The 27,241-nt window shown below is 36.6% G+C and overlaps 1 protein-coding gene across 3 annotated transcripts in view; it reads left to right on the top strand.

The window, feature by feature from the left end:
- Positions 1-27,241, top strand: part of LOC111874764 (serine/arginine repetitive matrix protein 2) — an 87,686-nt gene that overhangs the window by 28,337 nt on the left and 32,108 nt on the right. For all 3 annotated transcript variants that reach the window (XM_023870536.2, XM_033755577.1, XM_033755578.1), the window contains 5 exons: positions 2,983-3,255; positions 9,988-10,050; positions 14,305-14,448; positions 15,688-15,796; positions 24,891-24,955. In XM_023870536.2, coding sequence (XP_023726304.1) covers positions 2,983-3,255; positions 9,988-10,050; positions 14,305-14,448; positions 15,688-15,796; positions 24,891-24,955 — 654 coding nt within the window. The remainder of the gene's footprint in view (positions 1-2,982; positions 3,256-9,987; positions 10,051-14,304; positions 14,449-15,687; positions 15,797-24,890; positions 24,956-27,241) is intronic.

Below are 27,241 nucleotides of genomic sequence, written 5' to 3'. Positions count from 1 at the left end.
ACTGAACCCAGTCTAAAACTTAACATTTAAAAACACAATGTCACATTCTTCGTATTATCAACATCTACATCGTTGATATGTGTCTGGTATGTAGATTATGTTGCACACGTCAAACCCGATATTCTTGTAGTAGCACTCTAAAAATCTTTAGTTATGATGTTTTTAAAAGGTTTTAAACCTCTAACCCTTTAAAACCTTTTAAAATTTTTCTCTAAATTTTAAATTTTTAAATAGCACTCTAAAAATCTTTAGTTATGATGTTTTTAAAAGGTTTTAACCCTTTAAACCTTTAAAACCTTTTAAAATTTTTCTCTAAATTTTAAATTTAAAATTTAGAGAAAAATTTTAAAAGGTTTTAAAAACATCATAACTAAAGATTTTTAGAGTGCTACTACAAGAATATCGGGTTTGACGTGTGCAACATAATCTACATACCAGACACATATCAACGATGTAGATGTTGATAATACGAAGAATGTGACATTGTGTTTTTAAATGTTAAGTTTTAGACTGGGTTCAGTGTGGCAGCAACGTTAAGAGTATACACCTGATGATGGCCGATAGAGGCCGAAACATGTAGTGTAGAAAGAACAAGATCAAAGACATATAAATATATATTGTTTGCACTTAGGACGGAGTTTGTATCATTTATCTTTTTAAATCATTAACAACACAAGTACAGTCATCTGCTGAGAGAAAGCGTAGTAAAATTTCCAGGAAGACCTGATTGCACCTTATAACCAAGTAACAAAACATTAATTCCTTCCATTTTTTTATAGTTTCTTCAAATTTTCATTGTATATCAGGCAGGTAGGGTAAAGTTGTCCCTCTGCTTAACTAATTAAGCATTACGCCATGATGACTTATAGGAGAGTGGATGTATAGATCCACGTTTTCTTGACCTGGGCACTCGTTGGAAGTGAGTGGTCAACTTCACACCCCGGTCACTTTACCCCGGGGAAAAGAGGCCCAGGTATCCACTGAATAAGAAGGCTTGCTGGGCTCCAGAGCCTGTCTGGACGATGTGGAGAAGAGAAAATTCTTGACTACCAGGTCTCGAACTCTGACACATTAACCCATAAAACTATATTTCTTTCTTTATTTCAATTTAAAAACTTTGAAGTTGTAGTATATTGAATAATTCAAGGTCAGATTTAAATTTAATATCCTTTGACTGTTTAGTTTGGTAATGCAGTTCTGTAATACATAATTTTAAAGTTCATTGTTAATGCTTCATAAGAAGCTGAGTGTCAGCTCTGTGTGTTAAGTAGAAAGAGAGTCAGAATCAGTTTTGTGATCTTTCATTAGGCAGATGTCTCGTGAAATGACTGAAATAGAATTTTGAAAGCTTCTACATGTTCATGATTAATGGGTTATAGTATGTGACCCAGATCTCGTTAAAATCACAGTAGGTGAGGTTAAGGGCTGTTTTGATTTGACTTGGAGTGACCTCATGAGAGTTAAAAGTATTAAACCGGTTGCAATATTTTATATGAAAGAGAGGGAAAGAAGAGCCAGTTCCAGTGCTTGCAATCCAGTTTCTTTTATGAACAAGGAAACTGTGGTGACCACGCATTTGCAAACAGTTCCAGCATCAGATGTGGTTTAATTTTATTTTAACTGCTTTGCAAATGAGTTCAACCCAGATAGTTTGTGAAACATCTAGAATGAATCTGCTCTCAGTTGTCCCATTCAAAATACATTGAATCTGCGACACCTAAATTCTTATATGTTGTGTGGTGTTTCTCTAGCACATACACTTAACAGACACAACAGTAAACAATCAGATTAGAGACAGAGATTAACCAGAAGAAGAAATAATTAGATGAAAAAAAAAATAAGTAAAGCATTCTTAGTTAGGTTATGTGTAGTTGGAATTGTCCCCACATTGAATTTTACCTGGAAGTCTTAAGCCCGAGTTTGGAATGAAATGTTATTAATGTAATTGTATTGTATCATATAGTCTTCCAAAACACTGCAGATAAGCGTAGATTATACAGATGTCAAGTTGTTTGTGGACCGAGCATCAGACAACTTCCTGCAAACAGTGGAACCATAGCATTTAAATCACTGATGGTTTCTTGTGTGTTGTACTGCCCTTTGGTTTACAGAAGGCTTTCAGAATACGTCTGGTGGGCCTTGCCACTTGAAGCAGTATGTCGAGAAATATCCACCACTAAAGTAAAAGAGACACATACCCAATGTGCAGTACTATATTTTGCTTATGGCCTGGAAAAATAAGATTTTGTATATCAATAATTTTGTAGGACTATTTATATTTCAGCAACATGACGCATTGAACAGGCAAGCATTGGAATGGCTTTTTCGGGCTTCTAATTGAGTGTCAGTGTTATTCTGATTCCCTATGATACTCGTATGAGTATTTTTGTCTTTTTGTGAAGCAAATTTGTTACATTGCTTTTTTTTTGTCATTTTTTACTTATATTTTTCCACAATGGAGGTGCCTCAAAAATGTTGGCTGTAGAAATATGTATTTTGTTGAATTCATTTGACTACTTTGCTTTGCCTGCCACATGCTTTAGTGGCCACTGGCATGTCTGATTCTTCTGCTCTGAAGATGGAGAAGGTGTGTTCCTTGTCAGTGAACTTCTGTTGGATTACACAGCATTAATATCCCAGAAGACACTACTGTTCAATTGACTATTGCTTTTGAATACATCATCAGCAGAACTGAGTGATTTGTTCTTACCTCTGTGAGGGTATAGAGTTGTAGTCCAAGTAACTTTACTGGCAGTGAGAACTGCAAATAGCTGGGCAGTGATGTGTTGATATAAAGTGGGAATTCCTAGCCATGATTTACTAATGAAAACTATTTCCCCTTTTGCTGTATCTTTTAACGTGCTTCAGTTGTACATACTTTAACCATCTGCCTGTAAATGTGTCTGAATTTGTTTCAGTTTCATGTGAATATGCTTAATACAAAAATTGATGTCATATCCATATTCATGTATGTGTTTTCAGTGTGCGTGAAACTCATCAAATTGCAGAAGCACAGCAGGAGAAGAATGCTAAGTTGAGAGAGGCATTTGGCATATCAGAGTACTTTGTGGAAGGGAGCAGCTTGGATCCTCAGCGGCATGTGAAAGAAGCACAGGCAAAGTCAGCTGCTGAACAGAACAAGAAGTACACATTGGTGCGCACGCCCAGTCCCATTGCTGCTGCTGACACAGACAAGGATAAGGACAAAGAAAGTTCTGATAAGACAAAAAAAAGAAAGAAGAGAACAAGAGAAAGGTAAATGAAAATTCCGATGTTGTAATTTTCTGCCTGCAGCTGAAATTAATATCATATAATGAAGTCAGTAATACTGTTACCTTATTTTGTTTCGTGCTCTTCACTCATATATTCTAGAAAGTTATGTAATTGGATTTATAAATAATCTCGATCATATACACATAAATACTTTCTGTATTATAATTGTTATTGCTTGCTAAATGTTGTGGATTGCTTAGATAAAAGGTAGAGTAAAGTTTAATGTATTTAGATGATCTGAATGTATGCTACTCAAAATCCCCCCAGTAATGGCACTCCCAGTACAAATCAGTTATCATCTGTACTTAACTATATGTTATGTTCCATCATGTACTTATTATATTGTATATAATAAAATACCAGTCTGAAACTGTTTTCTGAGATTGACTAATAAGTCAGGTATTGGCTGACGTATTAAATTTATGCTATTTTAAGTTTATTACCATTCAGAGCAAGTGACCTTGTTGAAATGCCATCTAGTTGAGCCAAAAACCTGTGTTTCTTCCCCCTCCAGTTAACCAGTGGAAACATTTCCATTAAATGGGTAATTGAAGAACGATATTTTGTTAGCTTTTGAGATTCTGCTTTGAATAAAATTTGCGGTGCCGGTATAGTAAACTGTCCGTCAAATTCTGAGGCCTCATATTAATAAACGTTATTTCTTGGTACCAGTATTACGAGGGTTGGAACTTTAATAGTGGAAACTATTTGTTTACAACTGATAGAAAATAGATGCATGTTTCGAAGTTTTACTCTCCTTCAGTTTATTCACCAACATTGTGTACAAACCGTTGCCAGCGATGTGGAAGTCGTAGGATACCTATAGCAGCGCCTCTTGTGTTGATAGTTCGAATGGAGCGGTCTACTGCCTGAAGAATCTCTGGAACAGTTCTGAAGCGAATGCCACGAAGTGGTTCCTTCATCTTAGGAATCAAGTCTAAGTCACAAGGGCTTTAGTCTGGAGAGTATGGTGGATGATACAGCACTTCCCAGCCCCATTAATTGAACAGATTGCCATTTCTGCATTTCCGTCAAATCATGCAGAACCCACTGTGATGCAATTTTTCTCATGCCCAGGCGTTCCTTTAGAATGTGAAGCACAGTCGTATGTGCTAATTCTGTCTCTTGGGCAAGCTGACGAATCGTATGATGTCGATCACTCTCCAGTAACGTGGAAAGAGCATACCCTTCTTCTTCACTGACACTAGGACGATCTGGCCGACACATGTCTGCCACATTTTGGTGTCCCTCGTTGAAGGCTTTTACCCACCTTGCCACTGTTCTGTAAGGCAATGCAGATTCCCTGCATGCCTCTTGAAGACCTTGATGACATTGTCGTGCTGTACAGCCTTTGGCACATTCAGTCTTTATCCAACTCCGTTGTTCCTGTTTTGAACACATAGTGACAACACTACATTAGACCGCCAGCTAACACGAGGCTCTGTTCTTCTCGTCACTGCGTATTCACGTGATATGGGATGGGGAACCCATTTGCTCTCAGGTAAGGTAGGTATGTAACTAACATGTCATATAGGCGACATTATTTGGTTTCGTTGCATGGCGTCTGTAAAGCAGTGTTGCCACTATTAAAGTTCCAACCCTCGTATGTTTGTGGACATTATCCACTGTCTTGTCTATTTTTTAAAAAACCGTCATGTTTCTTTTTTAAAACACAACGCTTTGGAGACTGGATTCTGTCCCCGTCCTCATGTAAAACCTACTCAGTTGGGACCAATAGCCCTTATCTCTGGAGATGTCAGTATTTATATATGCAGTCAACTCTCGATTATCTGGGATAATGATGGGGATGGAAATCACGATTAATCAAAAACCCGGTTAAGACAAATTTTATTCAGAGTAGTACTGTAATACTGTACCTTCATAATACTATAGGCCTACCTGTATTTAAATTTATTCAACCTCATTTTTATGTCATCTCATGGCCTATTTAATACTTTTTTTACATTACACTGAAGTATGAATTAGTTATTTCAAACACAGTCTTCAACAACATCCAACAGTTTTTATGAATATTCACACTTAACACTTAAAAAATTTAATATTGTCGTTTACTTTTTCACGCCATTTTCCTTTTTCTGTTGAATACTTAGCACAACACGCTTCCTTTTACACCCAGACATTTTGCTAACGCACTTGAAGATCGATACAAAGATACTAACTGGGGCGATGTATCTGTCCTTGAAACTTTCCACAAATCCTTGCATTCTTTCACCCCTACCCTAGAACATTGTGTTAGCATAACGGGACCAAAGAATGCAGAGCTCGGTTCACACTAGTGCGAAAATAGTGTTACAGCTCACCATGTGAAACAAAAGTGAATGAATATTAAACAATATAAGCCTCAAAAAAGCCTCAGTAGCCCTGTTTAAGCCGCAAACCGCTTAATCCGCCCNTTTGTACTTCAATTTTATGGCACTCACAAGTTAGTTTGATGTTACGTACATTATTAACATTACAGAATCCACATATTAATGCCAGTTTTAATATGTATTTTGTAATCAACAAGTGTGCAAAGCCGGTCAAAGTTTGACACTTCTCTGGCCATTATCTCCATAACCGTTCAACTTTGGACATAGGTGTTTTGGGTTATATCGGCATACTTTAACATAAGGAACACCCTCCCGAAGTTTGGTCCATTCCTCCTGGTACACCCTGTATATATATATATATATATTGACAACAGATCTAGCAAATAATTTTCCCACACCTTATCATGTTAATTGTGCATTTATTTCGGTTAAAAGACAGTTTTGCTACATGTTTTGGCTTACCATGAAGCCATCATCAGGCAATGTATTATAAAACTTAGATTACTGACTCTGTAAATTATATTTGGATCCATATATTAGAACTTTGTCCATTATTATAATTGATTCATAATGTTTGTATGCAAAGTATCACTGCTGTTTTGTTGTATAGGGATGAATTCATTAATATTATTCTTAACTTTAAAGTAGTTTAAAAATAAAAAAACGTAATTAAAATTTAATGCTTCTATAAATTAGTGTTATGTATGTTTGAATGTTGGCATTCCAGTGTGTTTTTTAGAATTCTAATATGTGTAAGGAGTCCCTATTTTATACATTTATATGTTCATGTACCTATACATTGCTGTGTTATGCAAATTTCTACATGAATGTGTTGTTTGTAGCGTTGCATCATTTGTTGTGTGTGGCGTCATCAAATTGATTGGTCCTGGCTTGTCATGTCTTCATGTTGCTACCATGGTACTTTATCCTTCTTGTGTTTACAGCAGGCGCTGTCTAGATATGTTTATTCTCTTGTCTGGGGATCTGTCAGATTGATGTTTCTCTGTATTATTGATTACATTATGCTTAGTTTTTTGGTCTCCCTATGTTCCGTTTCGTCGTTCTCTGTATTTGTATGCTGACTGTGAATGTTGTCGCAGATTCCTATTCTGTCATTTGTACTTTTCTGTCAGCTTTCATTGTCTGCGTGTGCACAGATACAGAAACAGAAGAAAATATAAATTGTATTAAATATTACACTCCTTTGACTAACACTGCGAGATATAATTGTCTACAAGAGACAAAATACATGTAGTGTGGCATATCAGGGGCCATTAAAAGTGCCTGGCTTCAGAACATAGAAAGTTAATTTTTGTATTAGCTGAAATTGCTTGGTACGATCGTTCGGAAGATAGTGCTTGGAACTGTCTTTTATTAGGTTTGACTTAAATGCTGAAATTATCTCCTCATGGTAACCTAGTAATCCATTGGAAACAGGTAGCTTAATATGTAGGATTTGAGGTTCTCACAGTAGCAGTTATGAAGAGTTCTGTCTTCTGGGATACAACTCTTCATATAGCTTAGTAGTTTTCTGGTTACAGTAGAGACAGGTTTGTAAGCCTTATGTGAGATAGGAGAATGAAGATTCTTTTAATTTAGAATTTGTCAAGTTAGATTTATTTAATGTTGATTAAATTGGATCATTGATTAATTTGAGGATTTGTAACTTAATGTAGGCAGACTGTCATCAGTGATTCCTTCTACAGCTTTGTACATGAGACGTACAAATAAAGTTTCTCAAATACATAAACTCTTATGGACCATACCTACCAGAATGTTGTGTGTTTTTCACTAACCTTCTTCATTAACCAACTCCTTTTGAAGTCTGGTGAAAGGACAGTATTGAAAATGTGTTATTTCCACATATTGTAAGGATAGTGTTTTCCTGTTTGCAGTTTGCCATGAACATACATATATTATAACACTAGGAGATGAAAATAAAATAAGGTAGAAAATGTTTTTTGTGAGTTAGATTGACATGCATATTCTGAGGAACATGTTGCATTTATTTACCTGTTTTTTGAACTATGTTCTGTTTAAAGTGTGTTGCTATATTGCAGTTGAACTTCTAAGAGATTGTCTGGGAGTAAATGAATTGGTGAAATTGTTTTTATAGTTTTTAAATTATGTTAATATTACGAGAGTTGTGCTTAACAAAATATGTTCCAGTGACTTGACTCAGTATTGTTTGTATGCCTCAGATGTTTGTATAGCATGTTAAGACTTAAATCAGTAGATTCATGTTTAAAAAATATTAACAACCTACAAAACCACTGAATAGTTTATGTGTAGCTTTTTAGACAAGTATAAGTACCTAATAAATTATCTTTAATATTTGTTTGAATTTACGAAGTGGAAGAGTGTAGAAGTACTGCTGAACTAATCAGAACGTTTTGTGCTATTCCTGTCCTTTTACACTTAAGAAGAGTGTCGCAGACATTTAGAATTAAATGGCTTATTTGTTTGGGTTCAGAGATTGTCATGTAAACATGACTACAATGGATGTCTGGAATGTTTGTTGTTGTATGATGTTGAAGGTAATTGTCATCAGAGGGGACTCAGACTAGGGTACACATTTTCCAAATATATTTTTTGTAGTTTAATCTTATTGGCATTAATGATTATTTATGTAAAATAGAAATGTATGACTGTAGGTACAAACACATCATTGCAGAGCTGATCACACTACAGAGGGTACCTGTCATTTGATCAGAAAATATTTTTCCTTGCGTTTTCTTAATTATCGACCACAATAAAAAATGTTTATCAAATAAGATTATAGGTAGTATAGAAGATTATTAGTGCCATCCAGTGTGATTGATAAATGTAAAGTAAATTAAAAAGTACACGAACCAAATTGGTTCTAGATTTTAACAAAAATTGTTTTAAACAGTGCCTTGTAGGTAGACTAATTATAATAATTTATAGATGTATAATCTTTTATGCTATTACCAGTGGGATGGACCAGGATGAACCAAGTCAAAGATTGTGGATCTTAATGAGGTGCTCATTTTATGCCTTGTACTATAAGTCTTAATGGTATAGTGCTCGCTTTGTTGAGCACAGGGACAACTTTACATTANTGTGTAAAATAGGGTTTAATTGGACCATTATGAATTGTATGGAAGGGGACCCCACCCCACACACTCACGCACACACAATAACATTCAGGTTGTTCATATCCTCTACACTGAGTACCATTTGTTCAATACAAAACACATGGGGACATTTAGCATAACATGTTTAGTCCATTTGCTCTATGAATCAAAGTAAATCATGCCTTGTGTACACAACCTTACAGTGTAAGTATGCCTGAATTGCCCACAGGAATATGAATACCAAAGTATCTATAAATAGAACCTAGTAGCTTTTTAATGGTTGTATAACAGTTTAGGTCACTAACTGACAATAAAGTACCTTTGTTCCCATAGTGGATGGAATATAATATTGTGGCATGTAGACAGCCGTTCCTAAGTAATGGCCTGTAAACAGCAACAGAAGAATGGTGTTTTCTGTATGTTCGGTGCTGATGGCTGTACATGCAACAATGACACAGCAACAGATAAAACAGTGTTTTCTGTGTGGTCTGTACCGAGATGTTATAAGCAGGACAGTTGGAGCAATGAATGAGTCGTGAGATAGGCGCCAGCCACCTAGGACTGGTGGCATGGAAAATGGGAGCTGAGGAGTCTATGACATTGTGAGCTGTTACCAGGCAATATTCAATGAAGACACAGCAGACTGAGAAGACTTAGTACACACTGTAGTGAATTGCAGAGTGTGTGAATTAGCAATAGTTACTTGTAGTTATGATCTGTAAATGTTCAATAAATCCAGTTACCAATCCAAACCCTGTCTATAATCCCTCTGTCATGTTTCAGTATCTTTAGCCAGATGTTTCAAAGGGTATTTTAGAAGCTGTAAGGGCTCCATAGCCGGTCACGGTAGCCGAGCAGTCTAAAGCATGCACTGTCTTCGCTCGCTTGGAAGCCGAGATCGTGGGTTCGAATCCCGCTCAGGGCATGGATGTTTGTTTGCGTTTTTCTGTGTTTGTCAACAGGTAGAGGCCTTGCAGCGAGCTGATCACTCACCCAAGGAGTCCTACCGTATGTGTAAGATCTAGAAAAACCGAAGTGAACGGAGTTCATGGAGGTAGGCCTAGGCCCACTGGGGCTGTAGTGCCAAGGAAAAGGGGGCTCCATAATTCAGTGTGTAGTTTATGTATCAGCTCTCAACACCAAGTTATTTGAGGTCAGCATTAAATGAGCAGAATGATAATATGAATTCCATTTTTCCACAAAAATTTCAGGTCTGTGATAATTTAGAATGATGTATACTGTATGTAATGTAGTGTAGTTGGACTTAAATTGTCTCTTTCTTGTAGTTCATCAAGTCCTGAGGCCAAGCGAGACAAGAAGAAAAAGTCTAAGAAACACAAGAAGGACAGGTACTGTTCCATTTAGTTGTATTGTTTGTGAAGTCCGGGATCATCAGTATATATATTTTTTTTTTGCTAAAAATACTGATTGTTCAAATTCAAGATATCTGAATTGGTGCCATAATCTTGATTTTTTAATGGAACTGCCATACAAATTTTTCTGTTTCAAACAGAACAATCGGAAGGGATTTTGAATGACAATGTAGGTAAGTTCTGAGGATTTAAATTCAAAATAAATTACAAAAGCAGTTGAGTGAAGTGATAATCAATTGTATGGAGGGACAGAATTATTTACATTTTAAAATCATACATATTTATATTCTAAACAAAATATTTGTGATTTGTGATTTCATACCTATTTTCAGAATCCAGTGTTGTTACTTGTAAGTACACTAATATGATAACTTAAATTTAAATTTTCTTATCAATATCTTTCAAAATGAATTTTTTTACATACCTCATTATAATCTTCTGAATCATTGTCAGGTTCCTCCATTAAGCTGTGAGAATTTTAGTTTAATATGTATAATTTAGTTATTACTTTGTGTATTGTATGTGGTAACAGAATCATGTTTCTCAACTTTCTTATATTCTCTACTGTGTAAAATTCTTTGAACTTAACAAAAACTCACACAAGAATCATTGTTAATTTATCTCTCTATCTTTCTAACAAGTCAGTCCTTAATGATGGGTTGATAAGGTAATGGTATTCCCATAGTATTTCATATGAATGTCTTTGAAAATCAGTCTCATTTTGTTTTCTTTTGTTTATTTTTTGTTTGGAAAAGTTTGTGTTATGCTGTTTTTATACAGTACAATTAAAGATGAAGCCATTTACTTTGAACGTAATTAGAGGGGTCAAATAGTGTGCCTTAAAGAAACGTTGGTGGTCTGAAAGAATACATAAAAGTTTTACTATTATCTTACAGTATTTTATGTCCATCTTCAGTTTATGAGATAAAAGTTCTGATTTATGTGTTATTCAATGCATAGTTGCTATATAGTTTAGACATAGTTTAAATCCAGTCACTGTTATCACATGAAGCTCTCAAGTGCAGGTGCATGAATGTAATATTTTTTGCCTTCATATGTGACTGAAAACTGCTGTGATATCTAAAACAGATTTTCATTGCTCAGGAGTGTTCTGAATTATGGTCTTTAGTTCATAAATTAACATAAAAATGGTACCCTCTTTCTGTATATAAATTCTGAATCTGCTTCTTAGGAATACTCAGATTCTGTTTAAGGGATGTTTACTGAGATTTGTCCATAATTCAGCAACAGTGCACTAAATATCTAATAGGTAGAAAATTCGTTCTTCTGTCAGTAATTGGAGCTTTGGTTCCTGAATTTTATTTAATGTTGCTGACTTTCCCGAAGCTGTAATTACAAATGGCCCACATTTCTGTTGTAAACATTTTCATATGCTTCTAAGCAATATCTGAGAACTCTAGCCATATCTGTCTAATTTGGTTTCTTGCATGTACTGCACATTTTTGTATTTAATAGTCTGTCATTTATGTGTTTATTTTACAGTATATATTAAACTGAAAGGAAATGAATAATGCTGTTGAAATTCTTCAGCTGATTTAGCATTTTATAGCCAAAGTCAGAATATTGAGGAGTATACTGTAAGTTGTGTAGTTGAAGCTGTTTCTCTTGTTTTTTTATGCCAACATCTAATAAGCTCTTACTTCAAAATTTGTAGACAGGTGCAAAGGAATTTGATGGTGATACGTTTTGAATATGAATGCAGAACTTCCTGACATTTGACATGCAACAGGCCTCTGTTAATATATAACTGAGAAACCTGTGAAACCAAATTTCAAAGACTGGAGGCTAGTTCTGTAGGATATCTAAGCTTCTATATGATTCATGATTGAAATAGGTTGAAGTCATGGGAGACATATGGGATGCTGAGCTACAGGGTGTGCCATTGAATCGGGCGATTATGAATACACCATAAGGAAGTACTGATTTAACATACACTAAATTCAAATAAAATCCTTACTATTAAAAAATAGGATCACAAGGTGACCTCCATTCCGGTTCATACACTCTGTCAGTCTTGTGTGTAGGGTACTCATCTCATTGCACAGCATGGCGACAGGAATTTGAGCCATCTCTTCCTGGATGTTGTGTAGTGATGGCGGTTGAAAGACGCATGACTTTAAGTACCCCCAAAGGACGAAATCACATGCAGACAGATCGGGTGATGTGGCGGGCCATGGTATATTCCCGTTCTTTGAGCTGACATGATTAAGAGAGAAATTCCTCACAACGTTCATGGAAGCCCTTGAGGTGTGGCTCATAGCACAGTTCTGCTTACAAAAATGTGTCCTCATTAACTGGATGACAAGCTAATTCAGGCCCAAGAAGGTTTTCAAACATGTTAACATAACACTGTGAATTCACTGTAACTGTATGCCCATCACCATCCCCAAAGAAATAAGGTCCTACGTTTCCAAATGATGAGTTGGCACACCAGACTGTCAGTTTCGCAATGTGGAGCGGCTTCCTTCAATGCATGTACTGTCTGAGTCTTGTGAGCATAGCAGTGGGGATCTTTGTGTAAAATCCTCATGCTGTGATAAGAATTGCCAGCGACACTGCATGCTGACGAGCTGAATGGGTAGGATTTCTTTGTAGAGCACCCTCCACTCTGCGAACATTTTCTGGCGTACGCACACTTTTTACACTACCATTTTTTTTTCTTGAATGCAAAGCCCTTTTCCTAGAAGTTTTTAATTCATATTTTTGATTGCATGGGCAAAAGGCACCAGATTATTATGTGGAATGTTAAAATGATTCCGAAATACACGCTGTGCTGACATGTAACTATCATTATTTTTGTAATGAGCTTCCACAGCCAATGTCTGATGTTCACCAGTTCAAGACCCCATAATAACTGAATGGTAAATCAGCGACTGCAAGGTGATGATAGTAGTGTTCTCCCTACTACTCAACAACTGACTATATTCAAGGCTGCCAAATTGACCAATTCATTGTTGCACCCTGTACATAGGATCCAGTTTCTTTTAAGATAATGGATGTGCTCTGAAGGAGGAGTACCATACTATTACTGGTTTAATTCATGGTTTGTGCCTTGCTAAAACTCTTGTGTATGCTTGTCCATAGGTTTTTTTGGCCTTTGTTTAATGCATCAGTTTGGCTTTTGGGATTTAGCCACATTGTTTGGGAAGTTGTTCCAACATTTTTGCACACATTGCATTCACCATCTTGAGGGCAAATGTGGTGGAAGGAGGATACATTTGGGTATATAGGTCTCACATTTGAAGTAGGGGGGGGGGGTTAAACCATGGTATACTTCAGTGGAAAAGGGCCGTAGCCCATCATGTAAGTTTCACAGTGCTGGTAAGGGTGGATAGCACCATATCCCCACACTTCCTTCCATTGTGAGAGGCTTGTGTATATGAAACCACTTCCTTCTTCCTCATCATTCACCCTGAAGATGATGACCACTATGTATCCCAGAAGGTTGGAACGAGCTCAAAATATGATGTAGCAATATCCCAGAAGTCAAATTTATATGTATTGTTAAATGGTAGCGGACAACTAAAAGTTTTGTTTCTGCACAAGATATGAGTATATGTAGAAGACCTTAAAATTTTCCCCAACTCCCCAGCATTCTAGTACTACCATGTACTTAGAGAGATCAGTGCCTTAATAATTTGGGCCATAACCGGAACTGTGTTGTATGTTACCACGATTGTTATTTATACATGTTAAAATATTAAAACAAACTGTTTTACCCTCATTAGAATATCCCTATATTCATTCATTCATTTATTTATTATGTTATGAAAAGTGAAGTGGTTTGCTGACAATGCATACATAAATTTCATGTTTGGATTATTGAAAAATTTTGTGTGAACATAAAAATAATCAATTTTGAAAAATTTCAAACTTTATTAAAGTGATTCAAATGGAAGTGTGATTAATTGGAAACCAATTCAGAAGTTTCTGATGTATGATTAATTTTGCTTTTGTGTTTGTCATTAGTGACTTGTTCTTGTCTTTAATAGTTCTGTGTTACTGAAAATAAAAAGTTTCTTAAACTTCCAGAATGAATTATTTTTATCATTTTGTTTTAATGTATTGGTTAATGTGTGTGTGGATGAAATCTACATTTCTTTAATCAGATAATTATCGTTCTTATATTCTTCATAAATTTGATTTCAGTCAGTATAAGGGGAAGAACATTAGTAGTGTATAAAACTGTTGACCCCATGTGTTGCATAGGTCTGAATCACCTAAACATTCAAAGAAGAGGGTATCTGCAAAAGATAAAAAGAAAGAAAAGGAGCGTCACAAACGACGAAGATCCTCTTCCTCTTCAGCTGACTCCTCACCATCAGTGTTAAGTGACAGCTCTGATTCTAGCAGGTGAATGTTGTTTCCATTCTTGCAGATTGGCACTGCTTGAAACTGTTTTTGCTTGCTTTAGTCTTCTCACAATGTTTCTCTTGTTTGTACTCCTGCCATCCACCTGGTGACCCTGTCTCATTCCTGATCCTCATTTTTCATTATACTGTGGTATGTAGACTTGTTGCTAAGGAGTGACTCTGTAATCAACAACCGTTTCTGGGCAAGAGCTCAGTAAACACATTCCAATGGCAATGAATACTCATGCAACAATCCAGTTAGTGTTGTAAATGTGGTGTTTCTACGTGGATGGTGCCAAGATGTTATAAGCAAGGGACTAAGTCAGTTCAGTTTGGTTCTGTATTGGAGGCTGCGGAGATGAGACCTGAGCACATGAAGCTGAAGAATCTCTGCTGTTAGAAGCCGTTTCCAGGGAATGGCTGATGAACACACAGAAGGCTGGAAAAGGCTCAGTGGGTGCTGTGGTGATTTGTGAATTGTGGAGATTGTGGCACTATAATTGCTTGTAGTTCCAAGTTGTGGTGGTCAGTAAATCCATTCACCAGTCCAAACCTTGTCTATAGTCACACATACACATGACGATACTATTACTAATTATTTTAATTTTTGCATCAGTTATTGAGTTCATGTGTTAGTAAAAGAGACGTGGAAAAATAATTGTAAGTAGGTTGTCAGGTTGGGGCTGCCTCTGTGGTCTATTGGCCAGCGTTCCTGGCTACAGATGCAGAGGTCTGGGTTCGATTCCCGGCGCTACCAGATTTTTTCTGAGATGTCGGTCTGAAACAGGGTCCACTCAGCCTCATGAGGATAATTGAGTAAGTGTTTCAAGGAAATAGCGGTCCTGGTCTAGAAAGCCGAAATTAACGGCTGTGGGGATTCATTGCGCTGACCATGCAACACCCTCTATCTGCAGAAGTTGGCACTAAACTACATTAATAGGGTTGTACCTTTAAAGGTTCTAGTCAGCCTTAGTGTACCAACATTTACTCCAACAGATATCATTTGTCCCATTGCAACTTGTTTTTATTTTGGGTGTAGTATGAGAAGGCAGAGTGTAGCATTTTGAGTAGGAGAGGCTGTTGGAGACACTTTATTCATTAAACTGGACCATCTAGACTGCCTTCTGTGTTATATAGAGGAAAAGTAATTTGATTGTAGATGTACTTATTTTGTCTTGTTGAATAAGTAGATAGCTTTCAAGTAGTTTCTTTGAATTGAATAGATATATCTTCATTTCAGTGCATCTGTTTCCAGTGACGACAAACAGCACCATAGAAAGAAGGATAAGAATAAACAACAAAAGGAGAAGGGAGAAATTATCTCCAAACACAAGAGATCTCATCAAGAGGTAAACTGGGAGGCACAGCCCCCTAGTGTTCCACAGCAGTGTATTTCATAAGTAGTGTGCCTTCTTTAAGAACGCATTTTTACCTGCAAAGAGCAACGCCCATTTACGGTTACTCCTGCATGGAATGTTCTTTTTCTCTTTGTTTCATGTTGCTCTGCATTTAAGGTAGCCATGAACAGAGAGAGGGTTATGTGTTGAGAACTGGTTAGGTTCAGCTTTGTCTTATCTCCAACACATGTTTATTTATCCTGTTTGTATATTTTGTTCAGTTTCATGTAAAACGCAATAAGGTGGCTGCCTCTACTGTATCATCGTTTTGTACCAGCCTAATTAAATGGTGCAGTACTTGTGAAAAACATTGCTGAATAGTTTACAGTACATCCTTTAACCAGAAAATTGTTTTTGTACAGTTATTGAAATGCAAATATTTTCAAAAATTACAGTGACCTTCTTTGGTCTAACCTGCTTAGAATTTTGTTATTAAACAGGCCCATTAAAACTGCCCCTTATTATATGTATCCTTTAATTTCACCTTTGTTTCCTGTTGGTTTTCATCCAAATTGTGTTTCATGGAATTTTGCAATCATAATTACGGACGTTTCCAAGGATGATATCAAATAGTAAGTATAGTTACTGTAAATTTAAAGTTTTTCTTTAGAAAGCTGGAAAGCTCATTCTCTGTAATGATAGTTTAGGTTGTTGCAGAAGTCAGTACCAGCTGTAATTATTTATTTTGTATGAGAGTTTTTGCTGTCACATCCATTAGTTTCCCTTCTGAGATGTTTACAAATTAAGAAGTAATCCTTCTGAACACAGTGATTTACAATCATTTATAGAAGTAAGAATGTCTTTGTGATTATTTGTAATGTGCCTATTTAGTGTAAACATATTCATTCATTAATATAAATGCATCAACATAATACATGAAATGTGTGTTTGAGTGGATGTGATTTGTTTATGAATAAAACTCTTGTACGCTCTATATTAAAGGAACTGGTAAGGGCTTAGAACATTGTCATTGAATCAGGATAATAAGTGTGTTATTTCATATATGCAGCTTAATAATATAAGGCCGAATTAATTCCTGTAAATTAATTGTGTATGGTGGTAGTAAAACTTAAATAATATCTTATAGTGTATAGCATAAACTTTATACAGGGTGTTTCACGACTTTAGGGCATAACTGTAGGAGGTGATTTCCTAGGTCTTTGTGATCAAAAAAGTTCATATAAACATATGTCCGGTTTTGGATGGTTACGGAGTTATGACCGTGTTTTCATTCCCGTACATGCCCTCGTGTGAACCGCGTCTATCATCTGACAGCTCGCTATTTTTAACCAGCTACAGACAGCGTTGTCGTTCTCTCGACACTTGAGAGGTACCTAAGGCTTGGTCGGCCACGGCTAGTATGGCGGCTACTGGTGTTCAGAACAGTTCTCATCTCGGTGCGTCTGTTACGTTTACGATGCCATTTACATTTTCATTTGAGGAGTATGCAGATATGATTTATGTGTACGGGTTTTGTGATGGTAACTCAGTTCTTGCTGTAGCTGAATATCAGCAACGGTTTCTGAATCGTAGAATACCGAACCGGAGAGTGTTTACTGGAGTTTACCAGGCATTGCGAGATACCGGTAGACTTCCTGGCATTCATATTGCAGCCGAGCATGGTGTTAATGAAGGCGTAAATGAAGAAGGCATTGTTCATATGGTACACCAGAGTCCACGTACGAGTACGCGAAGAATTGCCAGCCAGGTCTCCAGACTTAAGCTTTCTGATTGTGTGTGGGGATGGATGAAAGAACTGGTTTACAGTGTGAAGGTGGCAACACGAGATGCTTTGCTCGGTCGCATTCTGGATGCCGCTGACCACATACGAAACAGCCAGCTGAAGCTGCTACGTGCTACCCGCGCGATTCACAACCGAGCGGCATCCTGTGTTGCGGCCGGCGGTGGCATTTTCGAAAATCAGCTCTAAGCACCAATCAGTTCAGATAAAAGTAACTTCACGAAGTTAACTTTACATTCATACTTTAAATGTATCATGTATTATGCTGGTTTATTATTTTGTTCCATTTATTGTCAGTAATCGTTACCTTCTATTCTGAGTTTAAAACAGTCATAACTCCGTAACCGTCCAAAATCGGACACATGTTTATATGAACTTTTTTGATCACAAAGACCTGGGAAATCACCTCCTGCAGTTATGCCCTAAAGTCGTGAAACACTGTATACTGAAAATATTCAATAAAGAATTTTTGCTAAAATTTGCTTTCCTCCACTCAGTAAGATTTCAGTACAAGATATGAGGTAACCTTTGAAATAATTCTTTGAATTTCCCTTATCACTCAATATTGCAGATAGGGATTAACATTACTCTTCTGTAGATATAATTCTGTTGTTTCATTTTATTGTCCACCAGATATTCCTAAATTAGTTATTGCTAGAAAAGGACTCAACTTGTCCCACCCATCTTCCCTCTTTAAGTATTTTTCAAGTGTTTGCATGACCTCTTTAACAACAAAAGAAAATATGTCAGATGTCTTGAAGGGCTTATTCGTTGTGAATAATACAGAGTAGAATCAAATCTAGAGCAATAAAAATTGTTCTTGTTTATAACACCACGCGCCATATCCTAGGATCCCATGTCATTGAGTAAGTATCCGTTATAAAGAGTATTGCAATTCTGGTGGCGGTGGTTTCGTTATACAGTATTATTTATAACCAAATGTAAAATTGCACATATACTATGTTCTCATGTTTCTGTTTTTAATATCAAACATACAAAAATGCTGCTTTTGAACAGTTGTATTAAACAAAGACTTTCAAGTTATCATGTGACTTCTTACTCAATTTCTGACGGACTTGTAAGGAAGTCCTTGAGGCATGATGCATTGTTTGAAGATTAACAACCCTTTGAAGCCTGAATTTTTAATATTTAAAACTTAAGTTAGTACCTTACATTAAACACACCATATCTCTGTTGCAAAGACCAACTGGTTAATACTGTTTAGGGAAATAATCATTGTTTGTTGCAAGTATCATACAAGATTTATAAATTCACAGTGTGGGCAAAATACAGAGCTTTTTAATATTAAAGCAAATGATAGTAACCACTGTGCTTTAAGGGGGAATTTTTTCAGATTTTGCACACATTTAGCTCCTGAATAAGGAAATTACATTCATTTGATATAGCTGAGTGTATAGAGGGTGAGAGCTTTGGTGTAATGCACCAGAACAAAGATTTGGAGTTCATTATATTGGCCATAACAGCAAAGCCATGTCTGAATTGTGTGAGAAATAAATGAGCACAGTTTTTGACAAATACTGGCACATTGGCTAACATTGATGATTTTTTAAGTTGAAACAGGATATTATCCAATATTCTTGCCTGTATGTTATGTCACAAAGTGTATTTGTTGGCCATTTAGTCCTTTGTACTGATATATGAAGTGATTTGTTTGCAGAAGCTTGACACTGTATTGTCTTGATACTAGAAGTGTCATTAACCCTTATACACTCAGCGCATTTATCCATCAGCGTGTCAGGTAATGGTCAGAACATTCAGGCGACTGATCTATCGGCTCTATCTAAACCATGCTCTTTTAATTATATAAATGTCTCAAAGGTGTCAGCACAAGACAGTACCCAATTCTCCAAGGTCTCTTTCACACTTTTTTACCCAAATGACGTCCCTTTGCTTGCAAAAAATATTTGTTTGAATCAAATTAATTATGTTGAGCTCACATGTTTACTTGGTGGTTCAGTGCTTTCTTGGTCTGTTGTTTTAGTTGTTTTGCTGTGAATATATCATAGTTTAGTGATGGTATTTTGTTTTTAAAATATGATTTTCATTATATTTTTCAGAGTTAATAGTGTATATAGTTAGTTATTTTACATTTTTAACTAGACAGTGGCTGGTCCAAGCCGTAGTGTAGTTGACATGTTGGAATATTTAGATACAGTTTACAGTGCTAGTGACTTTATTCCGGAAAGTGACAGTGATTATAAAAGTGAAGAAGAAGATGCCCCACATGCCACACTCCCAGCTGCTCACCCTATGCCTGATAGTGAAAAGGATGACATGGATGATGAAGACTACAGTGAAATTCTGTCACCTGAGCAACCTCTTCATCTTCCTTTCCAGTTCCAAGAACACTCTGGACCTACGCATATGCCTCCCCCTGATTCTCCTCCTGTTGCTTGCTTCCATTCTTCTTCATGGACCTGCTCCTTACCCTCATAGTGACAGAATCCAGCAGATATGTGCAGTAACTGATTAGCAGTAAAGTGGGTAATGTTCCCACCCCACTAAAGAACTGGACCGGAATTGCCATGCATGAGATGAAAGGATTCCTGGCCTCTATTCTAAATATGGGCATCATCAAGGAGCCAACCATAGCATCACACTTCTCCACTCTATGTTCCCAAGCACCCTACCATTTGGGAAAATGTTTGCCAAGCATCGCTTTTCCCACCTGCTGTGCTTGTTCCACCTTGTCAGCAACGAAGGATTGCCAGGCCACAGAGAACTAGACTCTGATCCTTGTGCAAGGTACCAGTCCCTTGCAGACCATGCAGGCAGGGTAGTCAGGCATCACTACACCCCTCATCAAGAAATTAAGTGTTGACAAAAGCCTGATAGGTACCAGGAACAAAACCAGTTTCATGCAGTATTTGCCCAACAAGCACCACCACCATTAGGGAATCAGATTTTGGATGTTGTGTGACTATATGTCCAATACTGCCTGGGATTTTTAACACACAGAGAGGCCAGGTCTCAGGAAGACAAAGGCAACATCCTAAAAAATGGCCTGAGGTACATTGTCATGGAAAAACTGCTTGAGATTGGAGGGTACATCACCAAACGCTACCATGTCTTCATTGACAACTATTTCCTGTCTGCTCCACTTGTCCGCCATTTCCATCAGCTAAGGACTTACATCACTGGTACTGTTAGAAGAAATAGGAAACTTTTACTCAGCAATTCAGGAACAAATTTGCAGTTGGACAAAAAATATATTGCAGATCTGATCCCCTTCTTGCATGTGTTTTCCATGAGAAGAAGTCACAAAAAATCTTGTCATTATTCTCGCCAGCCATGCCACGGCCCAAGAAGAGGAAAGACATGGTGGCAATCCACAAATAAAACCAAAAATCATCACATCCCACTATAAGTTTATGGGTGGCATTGACCCTTCAGACATGTTGCTGTACACATATTTGGATGAAAGGCAGCCAGTGCATTGTTGGAAAAAGTAGCTTTCTACATCATAGCAAGGGTGGTGTTTGAATAGCTACATTTGTACAAGGAAAACTACGTGGAGCCTGGCAAACTGAAATCCAGGTGCGGCTACACTGTGTCCATATTTGAGAGCTTGGGGGAGGAGTGGTTGGCGCTGAAGGACAATGCTGGAGCAGATGATCCTCAGGGACCACTAGGGCTCAGGAAAAGAAAGAATCCCAGTGTATTGTCTGCAGCAAGAAGGAGAGCCTGAACAGTATGCATCAGATGCAACAAGGGGCTGCATGGAGAATGGTTCCCTAAACACAGTTGCTAACTGCAAAAGGAATGTATTGTGACATGTTGCACAATGGAGGACACCCCCCCCTCTGCCAGCGGCGACGTAACAGGTGAGTCAGCACTCCCCACCCCACCCCACCCCGCACTGTGACGTGGCAGAACTCCCCACTGTGATGCGGCACCGCTTCCTACTGTAACATGGCACGCAACGACACTGGTGACACGGGCAACAGGCAACGGCGAACAGAATAAAAGCCAGCTGAGCAGTAAGCGTGAGTGAGTTAAAAACATAGCTGCCGCCGAAGTTACAGTTCTTAAGGCAGCAGTTCTCGAGTTCTCAAGTTACAAGTTAGCCAGGCAGTCAGCTTTTCAGTTGTAGTCTAGTATTTGTGATACTGCCGATGGCAGTAATTGTCAGATTATAATTTGTGTGATTGTAAGAGCGAGTGGAATAAATTCGCTATAACCAACAAGGCGTGAAGTTATTTGTCGCATTATACACCCAACATGTGACAGTATGAAGTGTTTTACATAATGTGATATAGTTCCAGACCAAAGAGCTCTTCATGCATAAAACTTATATCAAAATTTACAGAGAAAGAATTATCTTTCTTGGAGGCTTAGTGACGTAGTTGGTTGAGGCACTATGCTACAAGCCGGAAGGTCACGGGTTCAAGTCCCGATGAGGTCATTGGATTTCTATCAATTGACCTAATCCTTTCAGCCACACTATGGCCCTGGGGTCGACTCAGCCTCTAACAGAAATGAGTACCAGGAATTAATTAAATAATTTTCCTGGGGAGTAAAGGGCGGCCGACATGTAAAGCTGACAACCTTACCGCTATCTTTGAGCCAATTGTCTAGATAATGTGGGACCCTTAATGTCTCACAACCCTATGGGCCTCCATGGCGTGTTACAGGGATAGCTTTACTTTTTTTTAAGACTTGGTGACAAGGAAAGAAGGCCAAAAAGATAGTATTATTTTTTCCTAAATTATGTAAATTTAAAATTTTGATCTTTAATTCTTTCAGTTTTATTTTATTTTTTTTAATTATTTATAATGATAGCACTTGTAGACTGTTTTTGTTTAAATATGCTGTTTATAGTGAATAAGTGATTTTTTTCATATGTCTTTGTCCAACGTATTTTTTGCAATTTTTTTAAGTGAGACTTTTAAATTGAGCCAGATTCGCCTAAGTGTTTTAGGCCAGGTACTTGGAAAATAGACTGAGTGCGAAAAGGTTAAATAACTTAGAAATAGAATGAGCAGAAGCAATTTATAATTATCAGTCAGCATTTTTGGGTGTTACGTCTACTACACATGCATGTTTGTAATGTACGTGGAAAGTTGTGTTATTTAGCTTTCTTGTCAATCTTGCTTTTCTTAAACTCGTGTAGTTGTATTTTTGTTCTTTGATATGTTCCTTTAAAGACTTCCATGTGTGTTGTTTGTACAGTTTTTGTGTTTATATGTTACTGTATTGATGTTTCCCAGGCAGCGTGCTCAGATCAGTTGAGTAGAACAGCAAAACAGGAACAGGACTAATAACTCCCAAAGGAGATTCCAATGGAATGTTAATTTTTGTTTGCCGTCATAATTGGTCCTTCTTGTAATACCGTATTTTCTTACTTAGTATGTTAAAGTAAACAGAACAATAGTCATGAGTCTGAGCTTCTGAGGATGGACCTGATGAGTAAGAGTATAACGAAGCCCATTAAGATTATATCAAAATAAGACAGGACAGGTCAGCATCAATATACAGAGTACTTCTGAGAATATTAAGACACATTCATAAATAAATGTGCAAGCATTATTTCTGTGTACACTAAGGTTTTTCATCCTGGCTGAAGATCATAAGGAGAAAAGTATTTCATCTGAAGTAGATACATAGATGCGGTGCATATGTTCCGTCTGGCATGTTGGTCCATTTGTTAATGTTCCTTCCACACCTAGTGCAGAAGGACTGTAATTTGTGTTTAACGATCTGAAAGGAACCATATTTCAGACAGTATTTTATGTAATATTTTAATTGATTTAGAAATATTAATTTTACCAATGGTGTCTCCTTAGGGCTTGTTACATAAATCTGTGTATTCAGTATGTAGAATGTTAGAAATATAATGTGTTAAAATGGGACAATTACATTTTCCACACATCTAATAGATTGTGTACATAGCATATCAAGATACAGGCATAGTACTTGTGACATATAAGCTCTCTGTTGTAAGGGTAAATAAAACCAGAAGGGAGTATTAGACAATTTGTAATATACCCAAACTAGAAAGAGTATAGTGATTAGTTTATTGTTTTAAGATCTTGCCAAGAAGTTATAAAATACATAAATATATTCAGAGTAATATTCATATTCTTTACTTCATTTAAGTATAGAGTGTGTAATGCAGTAACTGAAATATATCTTATCATTTGGTTTTAGTATGTATAATTGATTTTTATTAGGTATAGTAATTCCTTATATACATTTATATTGCATTTATACAGAGTTACATGATTTCTTGATGTACTGTATTCTATGTGAGATTTTATATGTGTGTTGCTCAATTAATAAAGCCCCATATGCCTATGTTATAGAGCAGTTACATTTCAAGCAGTTTATAATATTTTATTGTGGATATAGATGATAATGACAGTAGTGGTGGTTTTGCAGTAAAACTGTGATAAGAAATTATTCATGTTAAACTGTTGGCAGCAGTATGTCTAGAGAATTGGAGACCCTGTTTTCACAGAAGTGAGAGACTAAAATAAATAAGTAGATGGAAATTAAGGTTTCTGTATTTCTGTATGTTTCCGTATATGTTTGCACATAAATTTGAGTGCAATGATAAATTTATTTTAAATTAGAATATTTTTGCATTACAGTATTTTATGGAATGGCACACAGTTTCACAAATTTATATATGTGGTATGTAACTCAGTACTGTTTAAATAGCAGTAACTTCTGTTTTTACATATATATAGCACTTTTTCTGAAAACACTTCCATGCAAAGTAACAGGTTGTAAAAGTGCTGTTTCATCTCATAATCTACTTGTCAGATACCATTGAAGCCAGGTACTGGAAATTTACAGCAGAAACAGTTGTGAATTTCATATTGGTTAGTATTGATCCAGTATAATTCCAGTTTTACGTGAAACTGTAATTCCAAAACCGTTCACAAAGGTAGGAATTACTTCAAATGGACATTGCAGATTTTAAAGGGGATCCTTATTTTGTCTTGTAACTATTTTTAATCAAATATTGCTATCAATCTTGTTATTATAGGGTTCATTTTACATTTATCAGAAACTTCACTATTCATAAAATTTAATATGCTTTCAGGGAACATGATGCATCATTCTTTCATTTTCTTCGCACCAGTCCGATGTCAGATGTACAGAAAAGAGTTGTCCCATTTTAAGTTTTTTGTTATCCTCATTTAAAATGGAACTGAACCATTTATCCCTTTTACAATGCCTATCATTACTATAATTAGTGTGTGTCATGTAATTGTGTGTTATTTATTTGTGTTTAGAAACACTATCCATAATTTAGTCTCTTTTCTGTACCTTCAGAGGAAACGAGTAGGAAGTGGGTCCAAGAAAAAGCCAGATACATCTCATGAAAGTTCATCTGATAGGTGAGTAGTCAAGATAGAAACTTGCCTTTTATGCTAGCTTGCCATATAAAACTGTCTGTATATGGAATTGAGCTAAATTCGATTAGTAAAGTTCCTGGATAATCCTACATATCAGACTATTTGTTTACTTTTTTTTAGTCTGAATACAAGTATTTTCAGACTCAGTAACTTTCTCTTTAAGAAAACCTTGTATTAAAGAAAAATGTTTTGTTTTTAAGTCTGAAATATATTGCGTAATATGGCAAGTGTGATTTGTCTGTTGTAACAAGAGAAGCAGGAGAAACTCCTGAATATCCATGAATCCTTAGATAGTGTTAAACATTCTGAGTGAGGATACTGCTCTTGTTTTGTCATATATGTTTTAGTGATCTTGATATGTATTGTTCATTTTAGAGATAAGCCTCTTTTGTCTGTAGCATACATATTCAGTGGCTGTAATTACTAGTATTGTGTAATATAGGAGGTCATAAAGATTTCTCATGACTTCCCCAAAAATAAAGCAGTTTATTTTTTATTCAACAGAATGCAAAGTAATTTGTTGTTTATTTTCCTCCTCCCTGTCATTGAGTTTTAAAGATTTGAGCAGAAAAGAGAGAAACTGCACATACAGATAATATTTATCTGTAGTGTTTTATCCATGAATGTTCTAATATTATGTCTGTAAATTTATTTGAAGTAGGTTGGCAAGAGTGGCATCTTTAGCAGAATTTGAGGGGTACTGTATCCAGTTTGAATGCTGCCAGGAACCAGCTAGCTCTGGGCCTTTAGTGGTTTTTCTCAGACATTGCAGACAAACAGTGAACAAGAAGAGTTCTGTCCCCTAGGGTGTAACACCATGTAGTCATCAGAAGTTAGCTGACATTTCAAAGCAACATCTTCCTCCATCGCTTGCTGCCTGCTTCACGCTGGTTTCTTGCGTGGCTTAGTCTTTGTTCATGAAGATGGAGGCAAAATGTTCCTCTGAGACTTTTATTGACTTTCAGTGGACTACACAGCGTTATGTCCCAGAAGATAGAACTCTTCATAACCACAGTTGAGAACCTCATATCATACATAAATGTTGGGTAATACTGTGAAGTAGGCCATCCCTCCTAATCTGTCATTTGCAGTGATTGCATAGCATCTTGTTTGATGCTTTGTGATATATGATACAATGTCATAACATAATTTACCAATCAGGTGCAGAACTGCAACAAAATTTGGTAATTTTCAAAATACACATAACAGAGGAAGATAAATTGCATGTAGTGTGAGCATGTCAGTTGCAGGTGTACACATTTATAAGGTCATGTGCTTGTATTTTTCAGGTACCTTCTATTTTACTTTTCATTTTTTAAATTCATCCAGCAAAAAGTATTCTTGCCCACATATGTCGAGTGAGATAAGGACATTGCTGTGTGTTCTCTTAGCACTTGTTGTTATAATTTGGGCTTACTGCCTGTGAACTGTGTTGTCTTCTGTGGCTGTGGTATGTTCACAACCATGGTTATGCTCACATTTACAGAATACCTACCTTTAATGATTTGCTACTCTGATATTTAAACATGGAGCTCCTGAACATGCTGAATGCCAGGTCTGGATGGGATAAGAGCCATCACAGTTTATGGCTTTGATGTTCGCTCTTATTACTGTTGTAATTGTTTCTTACTTCCTATTCTCCTCTCACAACAGCAGTAGAAGCTTTGCGGAATGGTACGATTTGTACACTGTGCCTTATGAACCAGCATTCCTTCATATCCATCATATGAACTTGATCATACATATAAAGCTAATAGTTCAGGGTAATATCACTGCACACCTATGACATATATTCATTATGTTGTGAAATGTTGTGATGCAGCAACTTCCTCTTGGGTGCACCAGTGGCACATAAAATCACTACTTGGTTCCACAGCACTATAACACTAAACAAAGTGTAATATATGAGTAGTAAGAACAGTCCATTTATTCCAAACCTTTGAGTTGTAGAAAAATCCAAGTTGCTTGTGTTATACATGCAGAGGTTCGTTCTTTCTTTTGCATCCTTATTTACTGCCTGTTTGTAGAGTGAGATGCTGACCATTGTTTAATTTCTCTCTGATAAGACATGCAGCCTAATTTGAGGTTCCCATTCATGCTCAGAAATATGTTCAGTATACCACTTTACATATCTGTTGTTACAGTAGCTGTTGAAAGTAGCATTCTCCAGAATCACTGCAATTCACACTGAGGTAAACATTTCTATGGCATGTTAAAATTCACCTGTAATTTCTAGAATAACATTCTGGATTGTGATCTATAAAGGCA

The sequence above is a fragment of the Cryptotermes secundus genome, unplaced genomic scaffold (assembly GCF_002891405.2).
Source record: "Cryptotermes secundus unplaced genomic scaffold, Csec_1.0 scaffold838, whole genome shotgun sequence".
Classification (NCBI taxonomy): Eukaryota; Metazoa; Arthropoda; class Insecta; order Blattodea; family Kalotermitidae; genus Cryptotermes; species Cryptotermes secundus.
The sequence above is the reverse complement of the archived record's forward strand: the minus strand, read 5'-3'. Positions and strand labels throughout refer to the sequence as shown.